The sequence below is a fragment of the Haemaphysalis longicornis genome, unplaced genomic scaffold, assembly GCF_048455015.1.
Source record: "Haemaphysalis longicornis isolate Haplotype H1 unplaced genomic scaffold, Haemaphysalis longicornis Haplotype H1 scaffold_2, whole genome shotgun sequence".
NCBI lineage: Eukaryota > Metazoa > Arthropoda > Arachnida > Ixodida > Ixodidae > Haemaphysalis > Haemaphysalis longicornis.
In genome coordinates, this window is record NW_027526295.1 from 67,865,867 (window position 1) to 67,886,968 (window position 21,102).

The 21,102-nt window shown below is 47.7% G+C and overlaps 1 protein-coding gene across 2 annotated transcripts in view; it reads left to right on the forward strand.

The window, feature by feature from the left end:
• The window catches only part of Atpcl (ATP-citrate synthase), a 49,561-nt gene that overhangs the window by 20,313 nt on the left and 8,146 nt on the right, over window positions 1–21,102 (forward strand). For both annotated transcript variants that reach the window (XM_077697966.1, XM_077697968.1), the window contains exons 2-15: window positions 3,306–3,468; window positions 4,585–4,707; window positions 8,669–8,731; window positions 8,834–8,932; window positions 11,268–11,359; window positions 12,362–12,441; window positions 12,564–12,694; window positions 13,616–13,734; window positions 14,568–14,707; window positions 15,803–16,131; window positions 16,508–16,909; window positions 18,723–18,827; window positions 19,479–19,570; window positions 19,656–19,842. In XM_077697966.1, the coding sequence (XP_077554092.1) occupies window positions 3,316–3,468; window positions 4,585–4,707; window positions 8,669–8,731; window positions 8,834–8,932; window positions 11,268–11,359; window positions 12,362–12,441; window positions 12,564–12,694; window positions 13,616–13,734; window positions 14,568–14,707; window positions 15,803–16,131; window positions 16,508–16,909; window positions 18,723–18,827; window positions 19,479–19,570; window positions 19,656–19,842 (2,115 nt within the window). In that variant the 5' untranslated portion in view covers window positions 3,306–3,315. The remainder of the gene's footprint in view (window positions 1–3,305; window positions 3,469–4,584; window positions 4,708–8,668; window positions 8,732–8,833; window positions 8,933–11,267; window positions 11,360–12,361; window positions 12,442–12,563; window positions 12,695–13,615; window positions 13,735–14,567; window positions 14,708–15,802; window positions 16,132–16,507; window positions 16,910–18,722; window positions 18,828–19,478; window positions 19,571–19,655; window positions 19,843–21,102) is intronic.

A 21,102-nucleotide genomic window follows, 5' to 3' on the forward strand; every position in this document is an offset into this window, starting at 1 on the left:
CGTAAACACGGTTTGTTATGTTTTCAGAACGCCGTTCGTTTGAGGGACTATCCCGCAACATCTCTCCTTCAACATCTCTCCTTCAACATCTCGGGAAAGAACACCCATATTTTCGGTTTAAGGACGAGTCGTTGCCGCGATTAAATCTTGAACTTTTTTTTTTTGTCTTGTAGCTGCGTTACTTCGGCAGCTGTAACGACTGCGGGCAAGAATAAAAGATGGGGAGGAGCCGATAGCTGTCCCTGGACTTTCCTGAACTGAACCTGTTATCACCGCAAATGCACTCTTTCTCAGTCTGATGCGGGGACTTAATACTCTCAAGGTGTGTGCAGTTTGATGGCTAGGCCCTGCAAACAACACTTCGCAGAGGGATGCTAGGAAAAGTGGACGCTACTTCGTTTCCCTGTCGCTTCTGCCACAGTCTTTCGTTTGTAATGACCAAAATAGAATTTCTGCATATATGCTGAATACGTATTTCTCCCGTGACCTTTTTCGTGGTCCCAAATAGTGTATGTGGCGGCCGTATGAATGCTCCGTAGCAGATCCATGAGGAGGTTGTGGTCACTGTGAACACAGTTCGTAAGAAGTGAGGGTTCAAAGTAGCAAGTTTACACGGCGGGGTGATAAAAAGTGAACAGTCAAAGCTTCATTGCGAATCCCAGTCCAAGTTGCGCAGCTGTAATTTGCTTGAGGGAAAGAGGGTGCTGAAAATTCGTTTTCCTTTGTTAAAATTTTTGGTATAGAATGAGCTTTGCAATTTTTCTTCATTTTGTGCTGTTCTGAGAGGACATTGAGTTGTGTAGTGTGATGTAGACAACTGCTTGTATATTCCACATAAAACGTATGATGGCTCCAGTAACTAGCACAATTCATTCCTCTTAAAAAAAGGAAAACTGCATATTCAAAGCCATGTTGCAAGTATACCAAAGTAATTTGCTCACAAGACATTTGCGTCGGCTGCAGTTCAATGATAGCAGCTTCTTGGAAACGTTATCTTTCTAAAAACGTGAAACTGAAAGAGCATGCAAGCTCCTTGTCTAATTAAAAAAAATGCTGTCTTGTCCGCTAAATGTTTGGGGTATAATTTCTCATATCAAGACATCGAAACAATGTGTTGATCGGAACCCGTATTCATCCCCCCCCCCCCAAACTTGCTGACAGCTGGCTGTGTCTCCTTTACTCTTGAACCATTGTGAACTTCAACTTCGGCAACATACCTCTTTTTTTTTTCTCTTTTCACTCGTGGCCCTCTTTTGCTGTGTTTCACATTTGTACATAGTGCAATGTGTCCGACGATATCCGTAAGTGTATACAGCGAACATTGCTATGGTGGAAGGAAAACCTGCAGGCTGTAAAAAGCGAGGGAGCAGTGCCAAGGCAAAAGGTGACTCCAGTTTCAAAAACCAAAGAGATGCCTGGATTCCTGGCAGGAATATAGAGAACCCTGGCGCCTTAAAATGCGGGCTCAATCCTGGCCACTGTGGCTGCTTTTCAAATGGAGGCGAAATGTTGAGAGCGCCTGTATGTCGAGGTTTGGGTGCCTGTTAAAATCCCTAGATGGTCAACATTGATCCACAGCCCTCCACTACCGCCAACCTCACATCCCAGGTGTCGCGTTGACACAGTAAACCCTATAATTTCAACAGAACTCTGGTACAAGAAAAGACCTCGCTTGCTTAAATAGGCAAACGTCCGAACTGATTTACAATAAATGTAGCCAGATACTTAGTATGTCTGGCAGAGTATTGCAATATAGTCGGTATGCTGTCAGATTATTTTGCTACCGAAACACCAGGCAGATCTTCTAAGTTATTCTGGGTAAAGAAATACAGCTATACTGAGATGTATCTCGAAAAATGCCATTGCGATACTTTGTGCCACGATACCAACTAGCCCAGCTTTTTATCCCTTCTTCACACCCGTTTCTGCTATGTCTGCGTGTAATGCTGTCTTGCACTGCAGCACACTTGTATTTATTAATTTATTTATTTGAAGTGCTCACCACAGTGCTGGGCCTTTTTTGGGGCTGCACTATGTTCATGAGGAATGTGAGGTATACAAAACAACAATATACAAGGAACGGTAGTAAATCATACATGGGTAAAAACAAATGTGTTCAAACATACAAAAGTGGAGTGTGTACAAAAAAGCTAAAAAACATCTTTCCAAACATGAGCTCGGAGTTTGAGTATGCATGCATGAACACAGGAAAAGGCGTAAGCGAGGTTGTCCTCTTGGTGTAAGACGCGCAAGAACAGAGGGACAAAGGGAGGCGTGATCACTCTCCAACAGGCGTATTCAAAATCATTTTTAAAAGAGCACTTACAGGGGCCATGCAGACAAAATACAAATTTTGTTCATTTGAAAGATTACCTTGTTACAATCATACTGACACCACTTCTAACGCACACTTCGCTCAAATGAGCTATATACTTAGGAAATAAGGGAATGGCGATGCGACTCTTAAGCTAATTTCCCACACTAGAACATATGACGTCGTATGCCCGGCCGTGCAGTTGGCTGAGGCCGAAAAAAGCAAACGCAAGTTAGCCAGGACGGAGAAGTTGGCAGAATGAGCTATTTTCGCTTCAGTGTAATGCTTATTCATATTATAGCAGTAAGAATGGTGGGGTAAAAAATAGAAGTTTTGAAACATAGAAGTACCAGTGTGTACTGTTGTTGGTACTGCGTACACTATGCTGGTTTTAGCTGCACAGCAGCCTGCCGCTTTGGAGTTCTCAAACGACACTGGCCGATTGGTGTAAGAGACGTCTTACGGGACTCTGTTTGTCGAGGATACTCTGTGTTTTACGAAACGATTACTTTCTACAGTAGCGAGAACAAGTCAGGTAGAAATACGGTCAATAATGAAGCAAAACACAGCGGTGAGGTGTAGTATGGTGGCGTCATCTAGCAGGACTGACAGTAAGCAAGGCTCCGCAATTTGCTGCAGGGCGTATTGGCGCACTTTAAGTTCGTTTGAATACCTGTCCTTGTGACTTCATGGCAGACGTCGCGAAAGCACACGACCTGGTGGGAAAATAAAAATTTAAGCTTAAATTAATTTCTCATTGAATACGGCATCGTTTGGTGGTGGACAAGTGCTGGGGTAGGGGAACTATAAAACACGAAATCTTCTGAATAAAACAAACTTGTATTTTGTCTACATGGTGCCTTTGGAGGATGCTTTATCATAACAAAAATGTGGAAATAATGTATAAACAGACTGTTAGACGCATGCTGGCATCGGCTAGCATGGTACCAGGCTCGGTGTCTCAAGTGACCCCCTGTATTTGTGCGCGCAGACTCTGAGCGATGTCGGCCAAGGCGATCAGCGAGGCTACGGGCAAGCGGCTGCTCAATGAGCACCTCGATGCCGGGGTGGCCGCCCCGTGCGAGTTCGCCACAGTGGACCCGGACACCCGCTGGGACAGCCTGCGCAACAGCCACCCCTGGCTGGCCACCCAGGTGGGCCTCAATCTGCTTCACGGGGGATGACAGAGATGGTGTTCTCGCAAGTACTTGGGTTGAGGGGTGTGCTTGAAATTTTAAAAATGCTTAAAGTTGGGTTCAGTCCTGACTTCTTCCCAAAAATTTTTTTTTATAATTCAGAACGGGGTCTCGACTGAACATCTGTGACAATGTAAAACAATGACTGAATTCACGGAGATTAGTGTTGAGTCCTGATTGAGAACAAGAGGGTGATTTCTAATAAATTTCATTGAATTTCAGCGGTGGCTTAAAACAAGTTGCTCGGGTGCGAGTTTCACGTGTGCGTGCTTGGAAGAGGAATTGGCAAAAGAGAATTGCAGACTGCGCCAGCCTATTGCATACCGCAGCAGTTGTTCTGGCGACAGTGATATTTTTAGCACGATGAACTTGGCGGCTAGGTCTGCAGAAGCGGGGCGACACCAAACTGGTTTTGCGGCAAAACATCCGGTTATCTGGTTATTTGATTAACCAATTATTCGAATATGAAAGCTGGATAACCGGAGTGATCTATTAGTGCACCTTGTTAACCAGTTTTGTATCTGGACACTCTGCTATCCGAAGTTGTTTTATATACGAAAGATATCTTTGTGAACCCAACCACGTTTTTTGGTGTCAATTTTATGCCGTCACTGTTTCACCGTTGGTTTTTTTGAAGCCGTTTTTTTTTTCTGCGGCTGTTTCATTGCATAATATTTCACACCCAAACGTTCAAGTATTCGAATATCCGGTTAACTGTCTATTTAAACCGAATATACTGATAATCTGTTGTTGAAAATCCAGATATCTGGAGTTGCTGTGAGTCAGCTTAACCAGATAATCGGTTTGGCAGATATTTGCAAGCACTAGTGTGTAGTCGCTTAGTTGCTGCAGGTGTTTATCCAGAATTTCAATTTTGGGGGGCGTCAAAACCGTACTGGGGGCAGTTGGCGGGGTGTGTAAATCCTTGGGCAGGGTGGTTGTGGCTATGGAAGCTTTTTGGGGGGTTGTCGAAATCCTTCTGGGGGGGTATTGGGGGGTGTGTATATAAATCCCTGAGTTGCTGATGCCTGCTTGGGTAGGAGACATGCGTGACTCACGGAACACAATGTGCAGAAACTGGTGGTGAAGCCGGACCAGCTGATCAAGCGTCGAGGCAAGCTAGGCCTGATCCATGTCAACGGAGACTTTGCCAGCGTCCAGAACTGGGTCCAACAGCGCATGAACAAGGAGGTCGAGGTGGGCACGCTTTTTTTTCCTTGCCCTCTCCTTCAGAGGGGGGGAGGACATGGCAGCAGCACTGTGCTGTCCTCGTGACAGCTGTGGGTCTTGCTTAAACAGCGTGGCTTAAGCCTAGTGCAACTTGTGTCTGGTTGTGATTTGTGATGCCTTGAAAAATATCATTGCTGGTAGCTGAAGGAAATTCTTGCTTCAGTATTTGTGGACAGCTTTTGTCGCCAGACAGGGGGGGGCTGAAAAGGGGGCTGGAGTGTAACTTCCTTTTACCCTGCTTCCAATGTGGTGGCAGCATTCGCAGCCCCCAGGAGTCTGTTGCCTCTCACCATGTTGAGTATGGGGCAGCAGCAGTGACGTGGGACTACTGCTGCACATATTGGCGGGGAAGCTTTCTTTTTTTTTTTTTTTCGTGATTGTTTTCTGGCTTGTCACGTTAGCTAGTGGGGAATCAGTCATTGTGCTAAAAGCACGACCAACTATACTTCGGACCTGCCCAGCGAGCGCAGCCCCAGCACCGCCGTCGCAGGGATAAATTTTGCCGCTCCGAGTGGAGTGGCGCTACTTAAGCCCTGTCGTTCGTCGCTGCCCGTGCTCCTCGGCCGCGGCCGCCGAACGCGCGGGCGCAGCCATGCAAACGCGCAACTGCAGACGCGGCATGGCACGCAAGCTGCGTCTGCTGTATGTAAAGCACGAAGTTCCCCACATGAAAAATACAGCTTATTCAATCCTCTGATGCGAGTATTTCTTTTGAAGGAGCACGATGGTATGCAGTTTCGTACCTTATTGTAGATCTGAAGAAGGTAAGGCGACAAATGTTTCCTTTCACGAGTTCCCCGTCACTGAAGTTCGATACAAATGGATAAAGACAATCCCAAGGAAAGCTGAGAACACTCTTCGTTTTATTTTAATTTTTTCCCTTCACAATTGTGTTTGATTTATGTAATTATGCGCTTTAATCGCTCGACCGAGAGTGACACATTGAAGCTAGCATGATTCGCTGCGCAGTTATCGTATTTTAATATGGTCGATTGGTATGAAATGGCAACGCGCAGCGGTGCGCTGTCTTTACATCTGACCCTGCCTCTCATGTTCACAAGGAATTTATTGGTACTTTTTTTAGGCCATCCAGTTCCGGTTATCAAGGCCAGCACACTGGGCCTCATTGCAGGCTGCCTTGTGAGAACCGTCGAAGAACACATTAAGTGCTCACTCTGCGTGGAGCGGCTTAAGGCGCCTCGCTCATCTGGACCTGCCACTGCGGTGATCTCAATTTGGACCGGGGTGGGCTATTTTATCCCAGATTTGAGTTCCTGGAATTCGTCTGTGCACTGGAAAGAGCGGCCCAAGCATTCGCAGAACTTGCGATATCCTACAAAAAACCGATGGCGGTGTTTGTGAAGACGATTCTACAAGCTGCACGGGAAAACAAGCTTTTCAGCCACGACGGCTCATCGGATAGTCAACGGAGGGCAGTGGTTGAGCTTATACTGCAGAAGTTCAGCCGACCTTTTTTCACAAATTTGGCTGCGGAGAAAACGGCAAGAGTGGCAAAGGAAAAAGGATTGCGAAAAAACCAGACTTCCGAAAAGAGCTGAAAGTCTGACTACTGTGCTTCAGTGTTCATGTGAAGTGTAGGGTTGTGAAAGAAAATGAACTCTTGAAAAGAATGCCAAAGGGAAAAAGATTGTGCAATACCAGCGTTCATTAATGTTCTGAAAACCTGACTACAGTGTGGCATTATGAGCCTAAACCGTGGCATTGTGTATGTAAAAAAATCAGCCTGTAAATAAGCTTAAAATGACATCGTTATTGAATTAGTTGTGTAGGAGGTCATTGTAGCACTCCACATGCACTCCCCCAAAAATTTCAATTTATTCGTAAAGAAGGGGCCAAATCATTGCCGTTCATAAGTGTGTGTAAGACCGCAACTTATGAGACCACGAAACTAAATGCGCCGCGTGCACCGCATCGCATCTCAAAACGAGAAAGCCAGTCAGGAGGGCCCGCCCCGCCCCGCTTTAACACGCTTAATCAGAAAAAAAAAAACATTCATTCAGGGTTGGTCACCGTACAACTGCTACTTTTTCATTCAGATTCACCGAAATCAATTAACTGTAGTGTGACTAAACACGAATTTCCGCGCCAGACGGCTGCTACTAGCACTCGAGCACGCTCCCACAGCGTAGCCGCTGCTCGCCGCAACAGTGCGTAAAAGCGCCCCTAGCGGCCAGGCGCGAAACGAGACTCGGCGCAAGCGCTCCCATAGAGCGCCGCTGGCTGGGCAGGTCCGATGTAAAGTTGGTCGTGGCTAAAAGTTAGTGCGATAAATGTAGACACAGAAGCAGCACAGCGTGTGCTTGAACCATTGGGCTTTTTCTGTGTTGGTTGTGTTTATTGTGGTCTAATTCTTTAGAACAAGTATGCACCGACTTGCCGAACAATGTGTGTTACTGTAGGGGTTCGGTTTGTTGTCATCGGGTAGTTTATGCGGCGGCCATAGGGCATGACAGCTTCTTCTCGTGCTGCTAGTACAACCTAAATGTGCCCGAGGGGCAAGTCTTGAGCATTCCACAATGTCGCACAAAGCAGCTTGATTACATTCTGCTTACAAACGCTCCCCAGGAAATAAAATCTGCATGCAAAGAAAGCCTGATTTCTTTTTTTTTTTTCATTGTAGTAGTCTCTCACTTCCTCATTATGGATGTAGACCTTGGCTCATCCGCTTATGCCAAAAGCTTCTTGTAGTATCGGTGTGGATGTTCAGCAATGAACTGGGCTGGTGCTTTTCACATGTTTTCCAAAGCAGGCAAGGAAAGCCCACAGGGACAGAAACCATGTTGTAAAGGGCATTTTGTCGGAGGTTTCTTGTATGACTGGCAGCCTTGCATTCGTGCAAACTGCACAAAAGCAAACCTCCTGCGCACGCGTTCACTGGCTGTGTGTCAACCACGGATTTTGTTGACTGCAACTATTGTCACAGCAAAAGCCGAGTCATCTTTACTGCTTGTGCATTTGTTTGTGTGATACAGTCGAACCTGGATGTGTCTATCTCGACAGGGAATTGGAAAATAATTTAGTATAGAATGCACCGATGCACACTGCATTGTTGAGGTGATGTTTACACTGTTTAGTATGAGCAGTGAAACAAAATGTCTGATTTTGACATACCGTATTTACTCGCGCAATGATCGCACTTTTTTTCCCAAAAATATGATGCAAATTTAGGGGTACGATCATTACGCGAGGTAAACTTTTCGCGAAAAAAGTTTGAACGCAGAAAACGCAAGTTGCAGGTCAGAATGTTTACGATAAGTCTCATGAACATAATCAACATAACAAATGAAAACATAACTCTATCGCCCACCGAATGACCACCGAGTGACGCAAAATGCAGTGTTTTCATTACGCAATGCGCTGGAATTACGGAAATGCGGAACGCGCCGGAACGAGTTTGCTGCGAGGTGAGAACAGGTCGACCAATAAGTGGCTCCTTCTATCACAGTGTGGGACATCAGGACACGGCAGCCGACGCAACAAGCCGAGCGCGTTTTTTTATGTCTCGTGAGTACATTATGTGCATTTAGTGAGAGTTTCTTCCGCACCAATAATGAACTCATTCTTGCCGATATCGCTAATATCATCAATTCCGCGGCTATAACGTAGCCATGTCTGCTTTGAAATAGAAGGAAACTAAGGTAAGCACGGCCATCGTCATCAAACTTGGCACACATAGGACATATGGCTGCGGCAAGTTCAGGGTGCGATCATTGCGCGGGAAATAAAAAAAAGTGGTATTTTGACGACGAACTTCAGGGGTGCGATCATTACGCGAGTGCGATGATTATGCGAGTAAATACGGTATTTATGTTCAAGATTGCTGTGCTTATGTGGATGAGGGGACGTTGTCAGGTGAGGGGTTGTGCGCAGTCAGAGCCCTAACAGGGCCACTGCCTACCACTTGCAGGTTGGCCGGGCAAAGGGGCGCCTGCGACACTTCATCATCGAACCCTTTGTCAAGCACTCTCAGGTGGGTGAGCTCAGGGTGTCGGCCATTTCTATCGGGCCGTTGGGGGTAGAACTTTGGTGGTGATGATGATGGTCGGCTTTTTGTGCCTGTCCAATCGCCCAGGAGGAAGAGGCGTACGTGTGCATCTACTCTCACCGCAATGGGGACACCATCCTGTTCCACCACCAGGGAGGCGTGGACATTGGTGACGTCGACGCCAAGGTCAGTGGTCGGCTGCTGGCTTGAAGTGCTCGAGGTTAGGGGGACGAAGCACATGGCTTCGCCCCTTTTGTCTTCTATTTCGTGTGGCAGTATTCGTCGTTTGAAAATCTTCCCTTTGCTCTCTTTGGTTTGTGTGGCTAGCTGTATTTCATGAGGTGGGGCTTTGTGTGCTTTGAAAGAGCTATTTTTTGTTTGCAGTTGTACCCAGGGGTGAGTGCTTTCAGTTACACAAAAAAGAAATTGATAAATTCTGCGAAATTCGTTTTGATGAATTTATTTTGACATTTGCTTAACTAATTGTAATGTAAACCTATTCACTGATAGAAACTGAAATTATGCGATTTAAATTTTAAATTTCAAAACTTTGAATACGTTGCAAATAGTGTTTGATATTCAATTCAATTTTCAGTGCAGCTTTACAGTATGAAGTATTTCAACATTCAAAATTTATGAATAGCTAGAGCAATAAAAGTTGGCTCTGCCACATGACATACGAACTTTCAAGCTTTGCTGTCCGGCTTGCCTTTGCGGGTGGGCTTTTTTTGCACGGTGCCAAAGCTGTGCAAAAAGCCACACTTGCGTAAGCCCTGTGCAGTGTGTGCATGCTCACTATAGTGTAGGTTAGCTGAAGCAGAAGGGTACTTGTGTAAAATTTGTAAGCTGAAGTTTCCTGTCAATGTGGTGGCATGAGTGAGGAATCAAAAGTTCTTGCATGTTGGCTCTCCGTTAGATCATACCAGCTGCTTAAATGCCTGGCAAGGGCCTCCCTTCAGTGACTGGAAAGACCAGCCAATATTACTTCCCAGGCTCATAGCCCATTGGAGAGCTCTCATTTCTTCGTGGCAGTGTATGCCAGGTGTTTTGTTCCACAGCTTTGCTGGCTTGTCTCACTTTCCTTTTTTTCTTTTGTACTGCTGTTTCATCAAGTGCTAGTACATAAACACTCGGATGGGTGAAGTCCTGACTGCCCAAGTTATTTTTATTTTTTATGGGAGTGTTTGAGAACATTGGATGTTCCTATTGGAAGATATTCAGTTCAATTCAGTCAAGTTTTACTATTTGTTTTCGATCCACACTCCCAAATTTGATATTCACTGAGATAGTCAGGTGATAGAATTTAATGCCGGTGCCTCCACTGAGGCGCACCTTGTAGCCCAGGTGTAGTTTTGTCACGTTAGACCCCCGAAATTCGAATTTGGCATTTATGCACCTCTAACAAATCTGACAATGGGGAACCATGGTTGTGACAGGTGTGCTTTTAAGAGGCATTGCAAACAGTGATTACATGCGGGGAATTTTCGGCTGTAATTTGCTAAAAAGGGAAAAGGGGATTCTTTAATAGATGCAGGAAATTTTAGGAGTCGTGGAGTAGAAAGAAAAAGGAAGTCTGTAAACTGTACCTCTCATAAATTATTAGTTTGGTTTCCCTTAAAAAGTTCCCTTGACACTTCGTTGGATTTATATTCAAATATCCGCAGTCATGTTTGGAAGCCACATGCATAGACCACTTCCAATTCAGTTCATAGATCTGGAGGGAGCATAGAGGAAAGAATACTCCATGAGAAAGAGCTAGTAAAGCGTGAAGCGGCGACGGATGAAAGTCTGAGGCCTGTTCGCATGTATTCATGCGCAATACAGAAAAGTATTTAAAGTGCTGCTTAATCCACGTGCTGTCAATAAGAGATGGCACCAGTAGTCCTGGTGCAGAGCTAAAATTACTCAATTACCTAACAATGTGTTATTTTTCATGCGGGAAGTTTTAACTTTGAGTTTTAGCATGCAAAGTAAGTATGCTGTGTGGTACAAAACATAAAATGTGTAGTGAAATGATTTCCTGAATGTGTGTTTTAGTTCATGCTGTAACTGATTCTCTGAATGGCGTCTGCGTCCGGAAGGCTACGTAAAGTAGATGTGCTGTGAGTGTAAAGTAAATGTGCTGTAGACGTATAGTAGATGTGCTGTAGACGTAAAGTGGGTGGCGCTGGCTAACTCTCAAAACTGAACAGGAATCCGTGTAATGTTCTGTCAGCTGCAAAAAGAGAATGCAGGGAAATTTGCAGGGGATTCTTGAGAAAACTAAAAGCGTGAGGGTATCGGCTAGTTGGTAGTCCATGAGATTCGCAGCGCTTGTTGTGTAGTCTCTCTTGTTGTCCTTGGTCTGTGTTTGTGCTGTGAGTTCTCATTGAGAAACCTGCTGGGGGAAAATGCTAAAAATGGCCAATTTCTCAACCTCGCGACGGGAATTTTTTCTCCCCAGTACGGAACATCACTGATTGCACACACAGAAAGCGTCCGCAATGACAATGGTGTGCTCTGCTGCTGTGTGTGGATGCAGGCACTTCGGCTGGAGGTGCCCATCGACCACAAGCCATCTGAGGAGGAGGTGACCAAGGCTCTGCTCGGCCAGCTGCCCAAGAACAAGCAGAGGTGAGAGCGGAGGGCTGTCGGGGCTCGCTCTGTGCCTTTTGGTGCGCGCTCTTGGTGCTTCCGCTTATGGCGTGCCGCGGTCCACGGGCCGAAGCAGGAACTCGCGAGCTATGTTTAAAGGGACAAGGCAAAGTACACCTTCGTTAAGTTTCAAAGAGCGAGCTTTTGGGTACTCACTCAGCTCCATTTCAGCTACAAAAGATGCATTTTTAACCAAAGAAATACAGGGAACCTCGGAAAAACTTTCGCATTTCGTGTCGCAGTGATGCTCTGTGGGCCGACACTGAGAACGTGGTAATCAATGTGAACTGCATGTTAGCATCCGAGTGAAACAATCGAACAGAACTAGAGGCCCCACTACAGTCACCCAGTCATGTTTGTTGGTGCTAGCTTTGGTTGGTGGCTGCCAATCACCCAAACAAGATTCTGTGACGCTTTGAAGCACTCAAAAGTGGCTGGGGAGTCTGCACTGCTTCGTCAGTTTTCTTTAATCTTTCGATGAATTGTGTGACGTCTGCACTATAATTTCTATCATTGTGATCGGGGAAAAAGGAGTCTTTTGAATGAACCAAACCTCTATTTTGTTTTCCTGGCGTCGTTGAGGAAGCCGGCCTAGCATAATTTCTTGAGGGCACTGTCTGCATAGCAGCTTTTGCTCCTATCTAGCGAAAAATTTCATTGCCTGGTTTCTTGCAGTTCACAATATACCTGCACGGAAACTTCCACTCCTTTTGCTCGAAGTTTAAAAGAATATATTTGCACTGCCCTGGATAGTTGTACCGTGGCATGTGTAGGTGGCCGATGAGGTGGCCAATGCGGATTGCACGTCTGGCGGTGTGGGCTTTGTTGCGAGACTGAAACTGAACAGCTCTGTGTGTTAGACGAGTTGACAGGCGTGTCCGTAATGCCGGGTGGAACCTTGCTATTAGAAGTGGTTTTGTACCCAAGCTAATTGTATACTAAAGCCGAATATCCTTTCTTTTTTTCCTTCTTTGCATGCAGTGTGGTGGCGAGGTTCATCTGCTCGCTGTACAATGTCTACGTGGACCTCTACTTCACCTACCTCGAGATCAACCCCCTGGGTGAGTGGGTCTTCATATCCTATCCACAATCCTTGCTAATTAAAAGCCATTCTTTCTTTGAGAAGCCCCCCAGTCCCTATGGTGGCTAACGAATCCCCTCCTTCGCCTTCCTGACCTTGCAGTGGTCACGGGTGGCCAGGTGTACATCCTGGACCTGGCTGCCAAGCTGGACGCCACGGCCGAGTTTGTCTGCAAGCAGAAGTGGGGGGACGTCACCTTCCCGCCACCCTTTGGCCGAGATGCCACCGACGAGGTGAGAAGGGGGCACTTCATTTTCGAACTGGGGACGAGGTAAGTGCAAAAGGGCCGAAGAAAACACAGGGGCATGCTGGGGCAGCTTGACTCGGAAGTTGTACTCGGAAGTTGTACTCGGAAGTTGTACTCGGAAGTTGTACTCGGAAGTTGTACTCGGAAGCTGTACTCGGAAGTTGTACTCGGAAGTTGTACTCGGAAGCTGTACTCGGAAGTTGTACTCGGAAGCTGTACTCGAAGTTATATTTATTTATCATTTTAAATGGACACTTTATTGGTTGGCTGTGGCCAAAGTATAGTTGCAGGTACAGAAAGGCCAAACGAAAGTGACAGACTTCACTCGAAGCTTTATTGAACAACGGGGTCACAGATGAGGAGATGGAAAATAGGAGCTTGTCAAACACTTTGTGCAGTGTGCAGTTGTTGGTTGTTTACTACATTTCATATGTTGTCAATAGTGTTAGATTAAGAGTAAATTTTGAGGAATTATAATGTCTGGATAGCAAGTTTTTTTCCCCCGAGAAAAGTGCGTTGACTGGAACACTTTGGAAAGCATGATAATAGACCTCGTTTTGGGGGACATTCTCATCATGACTGCTTTGCTCAAACACACAGCTACGATGTTCTGAAGCAATTGGCAGTGCTCGGCATGGGGCCAACAGGGAGCATGGCTCGGGTATTGAATGTACCGCACAAAATTTAACAGCAGGTAGCTTGCTCAAAGTAAAAAAAAAAAAAAGTTTATTAGCAGAGAACACGAACCCTGCTTCAATGGCTCCCACAATTTGCTACAGACAAAGCTCTTTTCTGCACTGGTGGGATTTTCAAAGATGCATCAGCAGCTTGGAACTGGGCAGTGTGAAGCCCCAGTTTCCTTTGCGTGCCCCACGGACACCCCTCATCTCGCACTTTGCATGTGCAGGAGGCGTACATAGCGGAGCTGGACTCCAAGAGTGGTGCGTCCCTCAAGCTGACTGTGCTGAATGCCAAGGGCCGCATCTGGACCATGGTGGCCGGTGGAGGGGCCTCGGTCATCTACAGGTACTGTCCACTCCCAAGGTGCTTTCTTTCTGGCACGAGTTTTAATCTGCTGTGCCTCCACTGGTGGTACGAGTGGTCTTCGTGCTGTCTCTGTGGAACGCAAGCTAGTAACATAACGTATTGAAAGAAATATTCGTTTACTTAAAGCTCATAATCTCAGCATGGTTATTTGTCTTGCCTCGCACGGGCACATGCGACCTCGTCCAGAACATACGTACACCAAAAAAGGAAAAAAACGGGAAAGGAAAAAAGTAACACACAGCTCCTAACTGGTGCAAGAAACTTGTTCACATATTTTCCTATGTCTTATGTGGTGCAAGCAGGCTGCTTCTGATGGGTGTGTTCAAGGGGGTGATACAATTGCAAGGGTTGTGCAAGTACTCAGAATTCTTGTGTATCAAATGAAATAGTATCTTTTTTTTTTCCTTCCGTAAGCGCTGTTCCATGAAATGTCCTATGTGCAGCCGATTTTGCACTTCTGGGCAGTACCCGCCGCAGTTGCTCAGTGGCTAAGGCGTTATGCTGGTGAGCTTGAGTATGCGGGTTTGATTCCTGGCTGTGGTGGCTGCTCTTCAGATGGAGGCAGAAAGCGAAAACGCCCGTGTGGGGAGACTTTGGCGCACGTTAAGGTCCCCAGGTGGTCAAAATAAATCCGGAGCCCTCCACTACGGCGCACCCCAAAGACCAGGTGTAACTTCGGCATGTTAAGCTCCAAAGTTTGAATTTTGACTTTTTGGACAATGTAGTAGTGCCCAAAGGAGTCTTGGTGCTCTCAGCTATTACCCCGGCTCTTGTGCCTTGCGAGAAAAGAAGTGTTTGGCCCCCTTGTGCAGTGACACGGTGTGCGACCTGGGCGGGGCGAGTGAGCTGGCCAACTACGGCGAGTACTCCGGAGCTCCCACGGAGCAGCAGACCTACGAGTATGCCAAGGTCATCCTCGGACTCATGACCCGCTCCGAGAAGCACCCCGACGGTGAGGACCCTTGCTTCCTTGGCTGCTTTCTAAAGACCCTGGAGCGCTGTGTGGGGCAGATCAGTTCCCTGTTTGCTGTGCTTTATCTGTAGCAAGGAAGAAAGACGTATGGGATTTTATAAAATAAAATTCTGCATCAGTTGCTTGCCTCTGAACATTGAATTTCACCAGAATGCACGCGGAAACCTCTCAGTACAGTCGTAGCAGTCTTTTGGAGAGTTTGCTGGGTCAAAAGTATGACTGTGCTCCTACTAAGGCGGCCTGTGCAGTTGGTTATGCCTGTTGATTTTATTGCCTCGTAGTACGTCGGGTTGTACATTCTGCTTGTGCTCCTTTGAGTGCAGTGCTTAGCCCTCTTGCATACCTGTGGAGAAAGTGTCAAGCCCCGTGTGGGTCATAAGGAGTAGTTAGTGGTGATTGTCATAAGTTTGGTTGTTCGGAATGCATTATCGAATACCTTGCTCTTCGACTGTCAGACTTCCTAGCACTGTTATGGCCATCATTATCGCAGCTATCCAAATGTTGGTGAGAAATGCATTAAGTTAATGCTGAGCCAGCTGTAGGGCAGTTAAATGCTATTGCTGCGACGTTTCAACCATCAAGTCCCCATCTCCATTTCTGCCAGCTGTTCCCCACATATGCAGTAGCTTGCGCCCACAAGTGTAATGCTGCGAGTGTCTTTTCATTTGGCCAGTGTAGGTGCACTTTTGTAAATTGCTGATTAGCTAGACTACTAAGGAAAGGCCTGAATTCTATTTTTCTGTGCGTGCACTTTTTGTTCAGTAACCTAGCCAAATGTAGATTTTGTTATTTTAAGATTTTTTGCCCTTGTGTTTTCATTTGTTTTGTAAGCTGAAGGATGACAGGTGTAATACATAGACAGTGGTTGTCATAGATTAGGGAGAGCAAACTTGTTTAGGTTTTGTGGGCTGGTAGCAGGTACATTGAAGTAAGAGTTGCTTCTAAGTTAATTTTAAGAGAATTTGGTGGAAGAATAAAATAAGCTGGATGTGTCCAGATGATGCGGGATGGGAAAGGGGGGCCACCTTCGTTTTGCATTTGGTGATGACAGTTCTTCCCCCTCTCCTTTGCCAGGCAAGGTTCTGATCATAGGAGGAGGCATTGCCAACTTCACCAACGTGGCGGCCACCTTCAAGGGGATCGTGAAGGCCCTGCAGGAGTTTAGGGAGCGGCTGGTGGAGCACCGGGTGTCGGTGTTTGTGCGCCGGGCGGGCCCCAACTACCAGGAAGGGCTTCGGGTCATGAAGGAGGTGGGCCGCACCCTGGGCGTGCCCGTGCACGTGTTTGGCCCCGAGACCCACATGACGGCCATCGTGGCCATGGCCATGGGCCGCCGCGAGGTGCCCGACATGCCCCCCTCCAACGTCACCACTGCAAACTTCCTCCTGCCTGGTGGCATGAAGGTGAGCTGGGCTCGGCGTGAAGATTGAAAAGTGGAGGGCCCAGGGGCACACCCTGAGGCACTCCCCAAAATCAGTATCGCTGCGATTGTGGCGTTAAAAAAGAAATATTGTCACAGGGGGTGTATGGGCACTTCAAGACTGAGAAACATGCCATGTAAACCAGCTAGTTAGTGGGTTGAGACTTGGGATTAGTTGCCCTGTTACCGACAAAAAGAAAAAAAACCATTGAGCAGGAAAGGGCACTGCAAACATGTTTATGACAGCTCTTCATGCACAAGTTGGACGCAGTCAGCAGCAATCGCACACCAACCTCTGCCAGAAGTCTGCAAACTTGTTTTGTTAACACCTTTATTTTGACTGTGACCTCGATTCGCAGACTCCCCCTCCGCCATCTAGCCCCAAGAAGGAGATGCGGTGGCCTGAGCGACAGCACCCGGAGCCCGCTTCCCCCATTGACGGCAGCAGCGGAGGCAGCGAGCCCTGGTTCACGCCGGGCACCAAGGCCATAATCTGGGGCATGCAGACGCGGGCGGTGCAAAGCATGCTGGACTTTGACTTTGTGTGCTCGCGCCAGGAGGGCTCGGTGGTGGCCATGGTGTACCCGTTCACGGGTGACCACAAGCAGAAGTTCTACTGGGGCCACAAGGAGGTGCTGCTGCCCGTGTACAAGAACATGGCGGATGCCATGCGGCGCCACCCAGACGCCCGCGTGCTCATCAACTTCGCCTCCCTGCGCTCCGCCTACGAGAGCACCTTCGAGACCCTGCAGTACCCGCAGGTTGGTAGAGGGATGAGGGGAGCCTCCTGCTTACTTCGGGCCCTTTTTTCTTTGACTCTCGCCTTTCGAAGGTGCCGAAAATCTTCGACGAAATGCACACGTGCATGGAAGGCATATAGTTCTCCTCGTAAGATGAGGGTGGGTGGGTGGGTGAGACAGCTGGTACAGCTGCACCGAAGAAAAAATCCTACGTAGTTTCTGCACACGTACTTTGCCACCGAAATTCTCGCATTTTTGGTGCGGGTTATATGCACGACAATACAGTACATGCATCCTTTGTTGTGAAATGCGATCTGAAAGCTAATGCAAGGGAACGCCACGCGAACCGCGATGAAAAAGCGCGCCTTGGCACATTTGCATAAAGAACTGGATTAGGCGGGTCATTCAAGCAAATCGAGCCCCTACGCTCATAGGCGTGCGCAGAGTTCTCGATTAGGGGGGGGCAAAGTCTTACCGCTGCGCCCCCCCCCCCCCCCCCCCCCCCCCCCTTCCTTTACAGCAACTCCCGACCTCTTCCCATTGCCGGCCTAGCGGTCCGAACGCAGTGCAAAGAGGGATGGTTATAAAATTTTTATTTCAATGCGATGGAATTGCAACACATACAAAATATTTCTGAGCAGAAATTTTTACTTTAATGTGTTACATTGGCAAAATATGAGCCAATTTGGCGCCCCCCTTCAGATGATTAGGGGGGGCGGCCGCCCCCCCTGCCCCCCCTGTGCGCACGCCTATGCCTACGCTGTAACAAAAGCCGAAGGAAGTAACAAAGTTAAGCCCTCTGCTGCGGTGCATATTCGATCCTGTAAAGCACAGTTCAAGTAATGCCCTCCGGCAGGAGTTTTGTTATTGCAATAATTATTTGGAGAATTGTTGTGTATCAGGAGAGCACGCATTTCTTTACTTCTCGCATTAGCAAGCAGTGGAAAGTCGGTTTCACCACACATTTTGGCACATGTACCATTTGGTAAGGTGTTCAGATGTGTGCATCTGTGACCCACTAGCTGCAGGATCCCAACAGCAGCCAGTGCAGTTCCTTTCCACAAGGTGTGTGTGCATGTCCTGCGACAAGCTAGGCACATTGCACTAGTACTGAGGACGGAACACACGAAGAAGTAAAGCACAGGACAAATGCTAGTCCTGCGTTTAGACCTGTGTTGTGTTTAGACAGACTCTAGTCCATCCTTAATTCTTGTGACAAGGCAGATGATAGGATAGTTTAAAAGGAAGGATAAACGCAGATGCACACGATAGCATGCACGCGTGCTGCATGCAGTGGCAATTCACTGAATAGTCGGCATCAACAAATGATGTGAAGTCTTCGTGTGTGCACTATTGGAAGTGCACGAAAAACGCTGGGCAGTAGCAGGATCTGTGCATCGTGATGGGTGAGCAGGTGTGGTAAAATTCAAATGGAAGTGCAGGAAAGTGGCGGGAAACTTTACAGTGCAGTTTCATCGTGATCATTTTTTGCAGTTTGTGAAAAGGTGGGCCAGCTCAACTCGGATGCCCTTGAGCATGTAATCTCTCATTTGGGTTGTTGGGTTTGTTGAAACAAATTTTGGGACCCCTTTAAGCTGAAAGCTACTAGTAGTTTAGACAATGTTGAGTCTTAGTTGGTGTAGCATGCTGTTGGTCCACTTGGTCAGGCCTTGGGGAAGCTGGAAATTGCAGTGAGTGGTTACTGCTAGTCCTTCTTCATAGGCGTGAGTGGTGGGGGAGTCAGCGTGTCAAAAGATGCAATTGGCCAGTGCAGGTGTTAGTGTAGGTGTGGCCAGTGTTGGGACTTATAGGCGTTGTCGTCTCTGTGATGCAGATCCGCACCATTGCCATCATAGCAGAGGGCATCCCAGAGAACATGACGCGCAAGATGATCAAGGCAGCGCACAGCAAGGGCGTCAACATCATCGGCCCAGCCACGGTGAGTCTCAGCGCGCTTTCCTAGCGGGCTGCTTCTGGGGCTTCTTTTAACCTTCAAGAAACACAAAAGGGAGTCAACACCCAGGAGGGCCTAAATTGTGCGCTTTATGCTATCATTTCACAATATTGGACTGCCTACATGAATGCATGCTTGGAGTGACTGTTAGAAAAGCCCACTTGGTGCCATCTCACTGTAAAGTGTAAATTCCACTGTGCATGCAGCAAACAGGCCAGTGCCGATGCCAGCATGCTCGCACCTGTTTGAGACAGCTGCACATGCTTGAGAGACTCGCGAAGAAGGATTTATTTGTGTGGCCGTGACCTTGGGAAGCCCAGCTAGAGAGATTATGGTTGATGGACGATGATGGTGTGATGATGAGACTACCCAGCTAGAAAAGGGCGGTTTTCCAGATGCTAATAGATATAGCTTGTATCAGCACTCACGCTCCAGTAAAAAGTATCCAATTTATAGCTACTACCCTTAGCACAAGGCCAAGCCTTTCATTTTGGATCATCACACCCTGAGGTTAGGCCTGGGTTTGGCATTATTTGTAGGTACGTGCTTTTCTTAGTACAGTGTGGGAAAGTTTAGTTTTGAATGAGTGTTTAGGGGGGGAAGGTGGTGTAAATCTTGGCGGGAAACTGGCTGCAGGTGGGAGGCATCAAGCCCGGCTGCTTCAAGATTGGCAACACGGGTGGCATGATGGACAACATCCTGGCCTCCAAGCTGTACCGGCCCGGAAAGTGAGTGCTACCACCCTGGTCTCAAACTTTTTCTCCGTGCTGAGTGAGTGCAAGTTGGCCAACGTGGACGCTCTCCGACGTGCAGCGTGGCGTACGTGTCCCGTTCGGGCGGCATGTCCAACGAGCTGAACAACATCATCTCCCGGGCGACGAACGGCGTGTACGAGGGGGTGGCCATTGGAGGTGATCGGTACCCGGGCACCACATTCATGGACCACCTGATCCGGTACCAGGCTGACCCACAGGTCAAGATGCTTGTGCTGCTCGGAGAGGTGGGTGCTGCTTGGTTCCTCCTTGGGATGTGGGAGCAGCTGGGCTGCTGTTGCAAGCGCTCAGTCCTTCATGACACGTGTCGATATTATTACAGTAAAATCTCGATGATACGAATCTCGCGGGACCGCGAAAAATATTCGTATCATCCGAAATTCGTATGAACCAATACAGACCAAAAAATGTAGCGCTGAAAAAAGTTTTCGTGTATTTCTTTTTTTACTTTCGCCTGAAGAAATTCGTGATTTTCTTCTGCATTTTTTTACCCCCACGTCGCAAAGCAGTCCCTTCTGGAGCGCGTAACGCTTCGCGCTCGTCACATCACTCGCGGTGCCCAAGCTCGCTACATGCCGCAAGTCAAGCGTGAACCGCATGGTGCGTTTTTGCACGCGATTCGCACACGATTCGCACACCTCGGCTTTGCGCGCACTGTGTTTTCACGCCTGTATCGACGATTTCGCGCCTGCGGTAGCTCCTACTTAAACCAGAAAATGACGCACGACGCGCGCGGCAGGATGGAGAAGCCTGACGACTTGCGAAGCGCCCGAGACAGCCGGCTTAGCTCTGCCGGAGATGGTTAGGCTTAGCACCCCGGCAGCTATTTCATGGGCGCTTTCACTAGCGCCGTGGATGATGTTTTATAGTACCGTTTTCGCATGCATAATCAGCTCCTTTACCGCACAAGCAACTTAGCGTCTGCCTTGAGCGGCATTTTAAAGAGCGGTTAGGAGCGGTCGCTCGAGCGGCCTCGCCACTTTGCAGCCGCAGCCGGCCACGCCGCGAGAAGCGTGCGGGGTTTCGCAGCGGTGTCAGCAAGCAGAAAACAACGGCCCGGCCGTTTCTAGAGAAAGATCGACAAAGAGGGGAGAGAGAGCCGTCACTTGCTCGTGTGGCAGTCGGGCCCCTCGCCGGCTCGTTCATATCATCCGCCGGGCCCGCGCAGGTCCGTTCGGAACAGCCGAAATTTTTCCCATTGCTAACAATGCAATTTCGCCGGGACTTTTCAGAAATTCGTATCATCCCGAAATTCGTATCACCCAGAATCGTATCATCGAGATTACACTGTTGCTGGAAAACCCGCGAGTCTCATTTATTGCAGTCTGACACAATTGTATGTTGGTTCCCCTGAAAAATATACTTGTGCCATCTGGGTATATATGATAAAAGTTCAGTTTTGCATTAATTCTAGAAATGTTATCAATATAAAACAAACAATAGTGGGCCCAAGATACTACCTTGTGGTACGCCGAGGGGGGGATTGC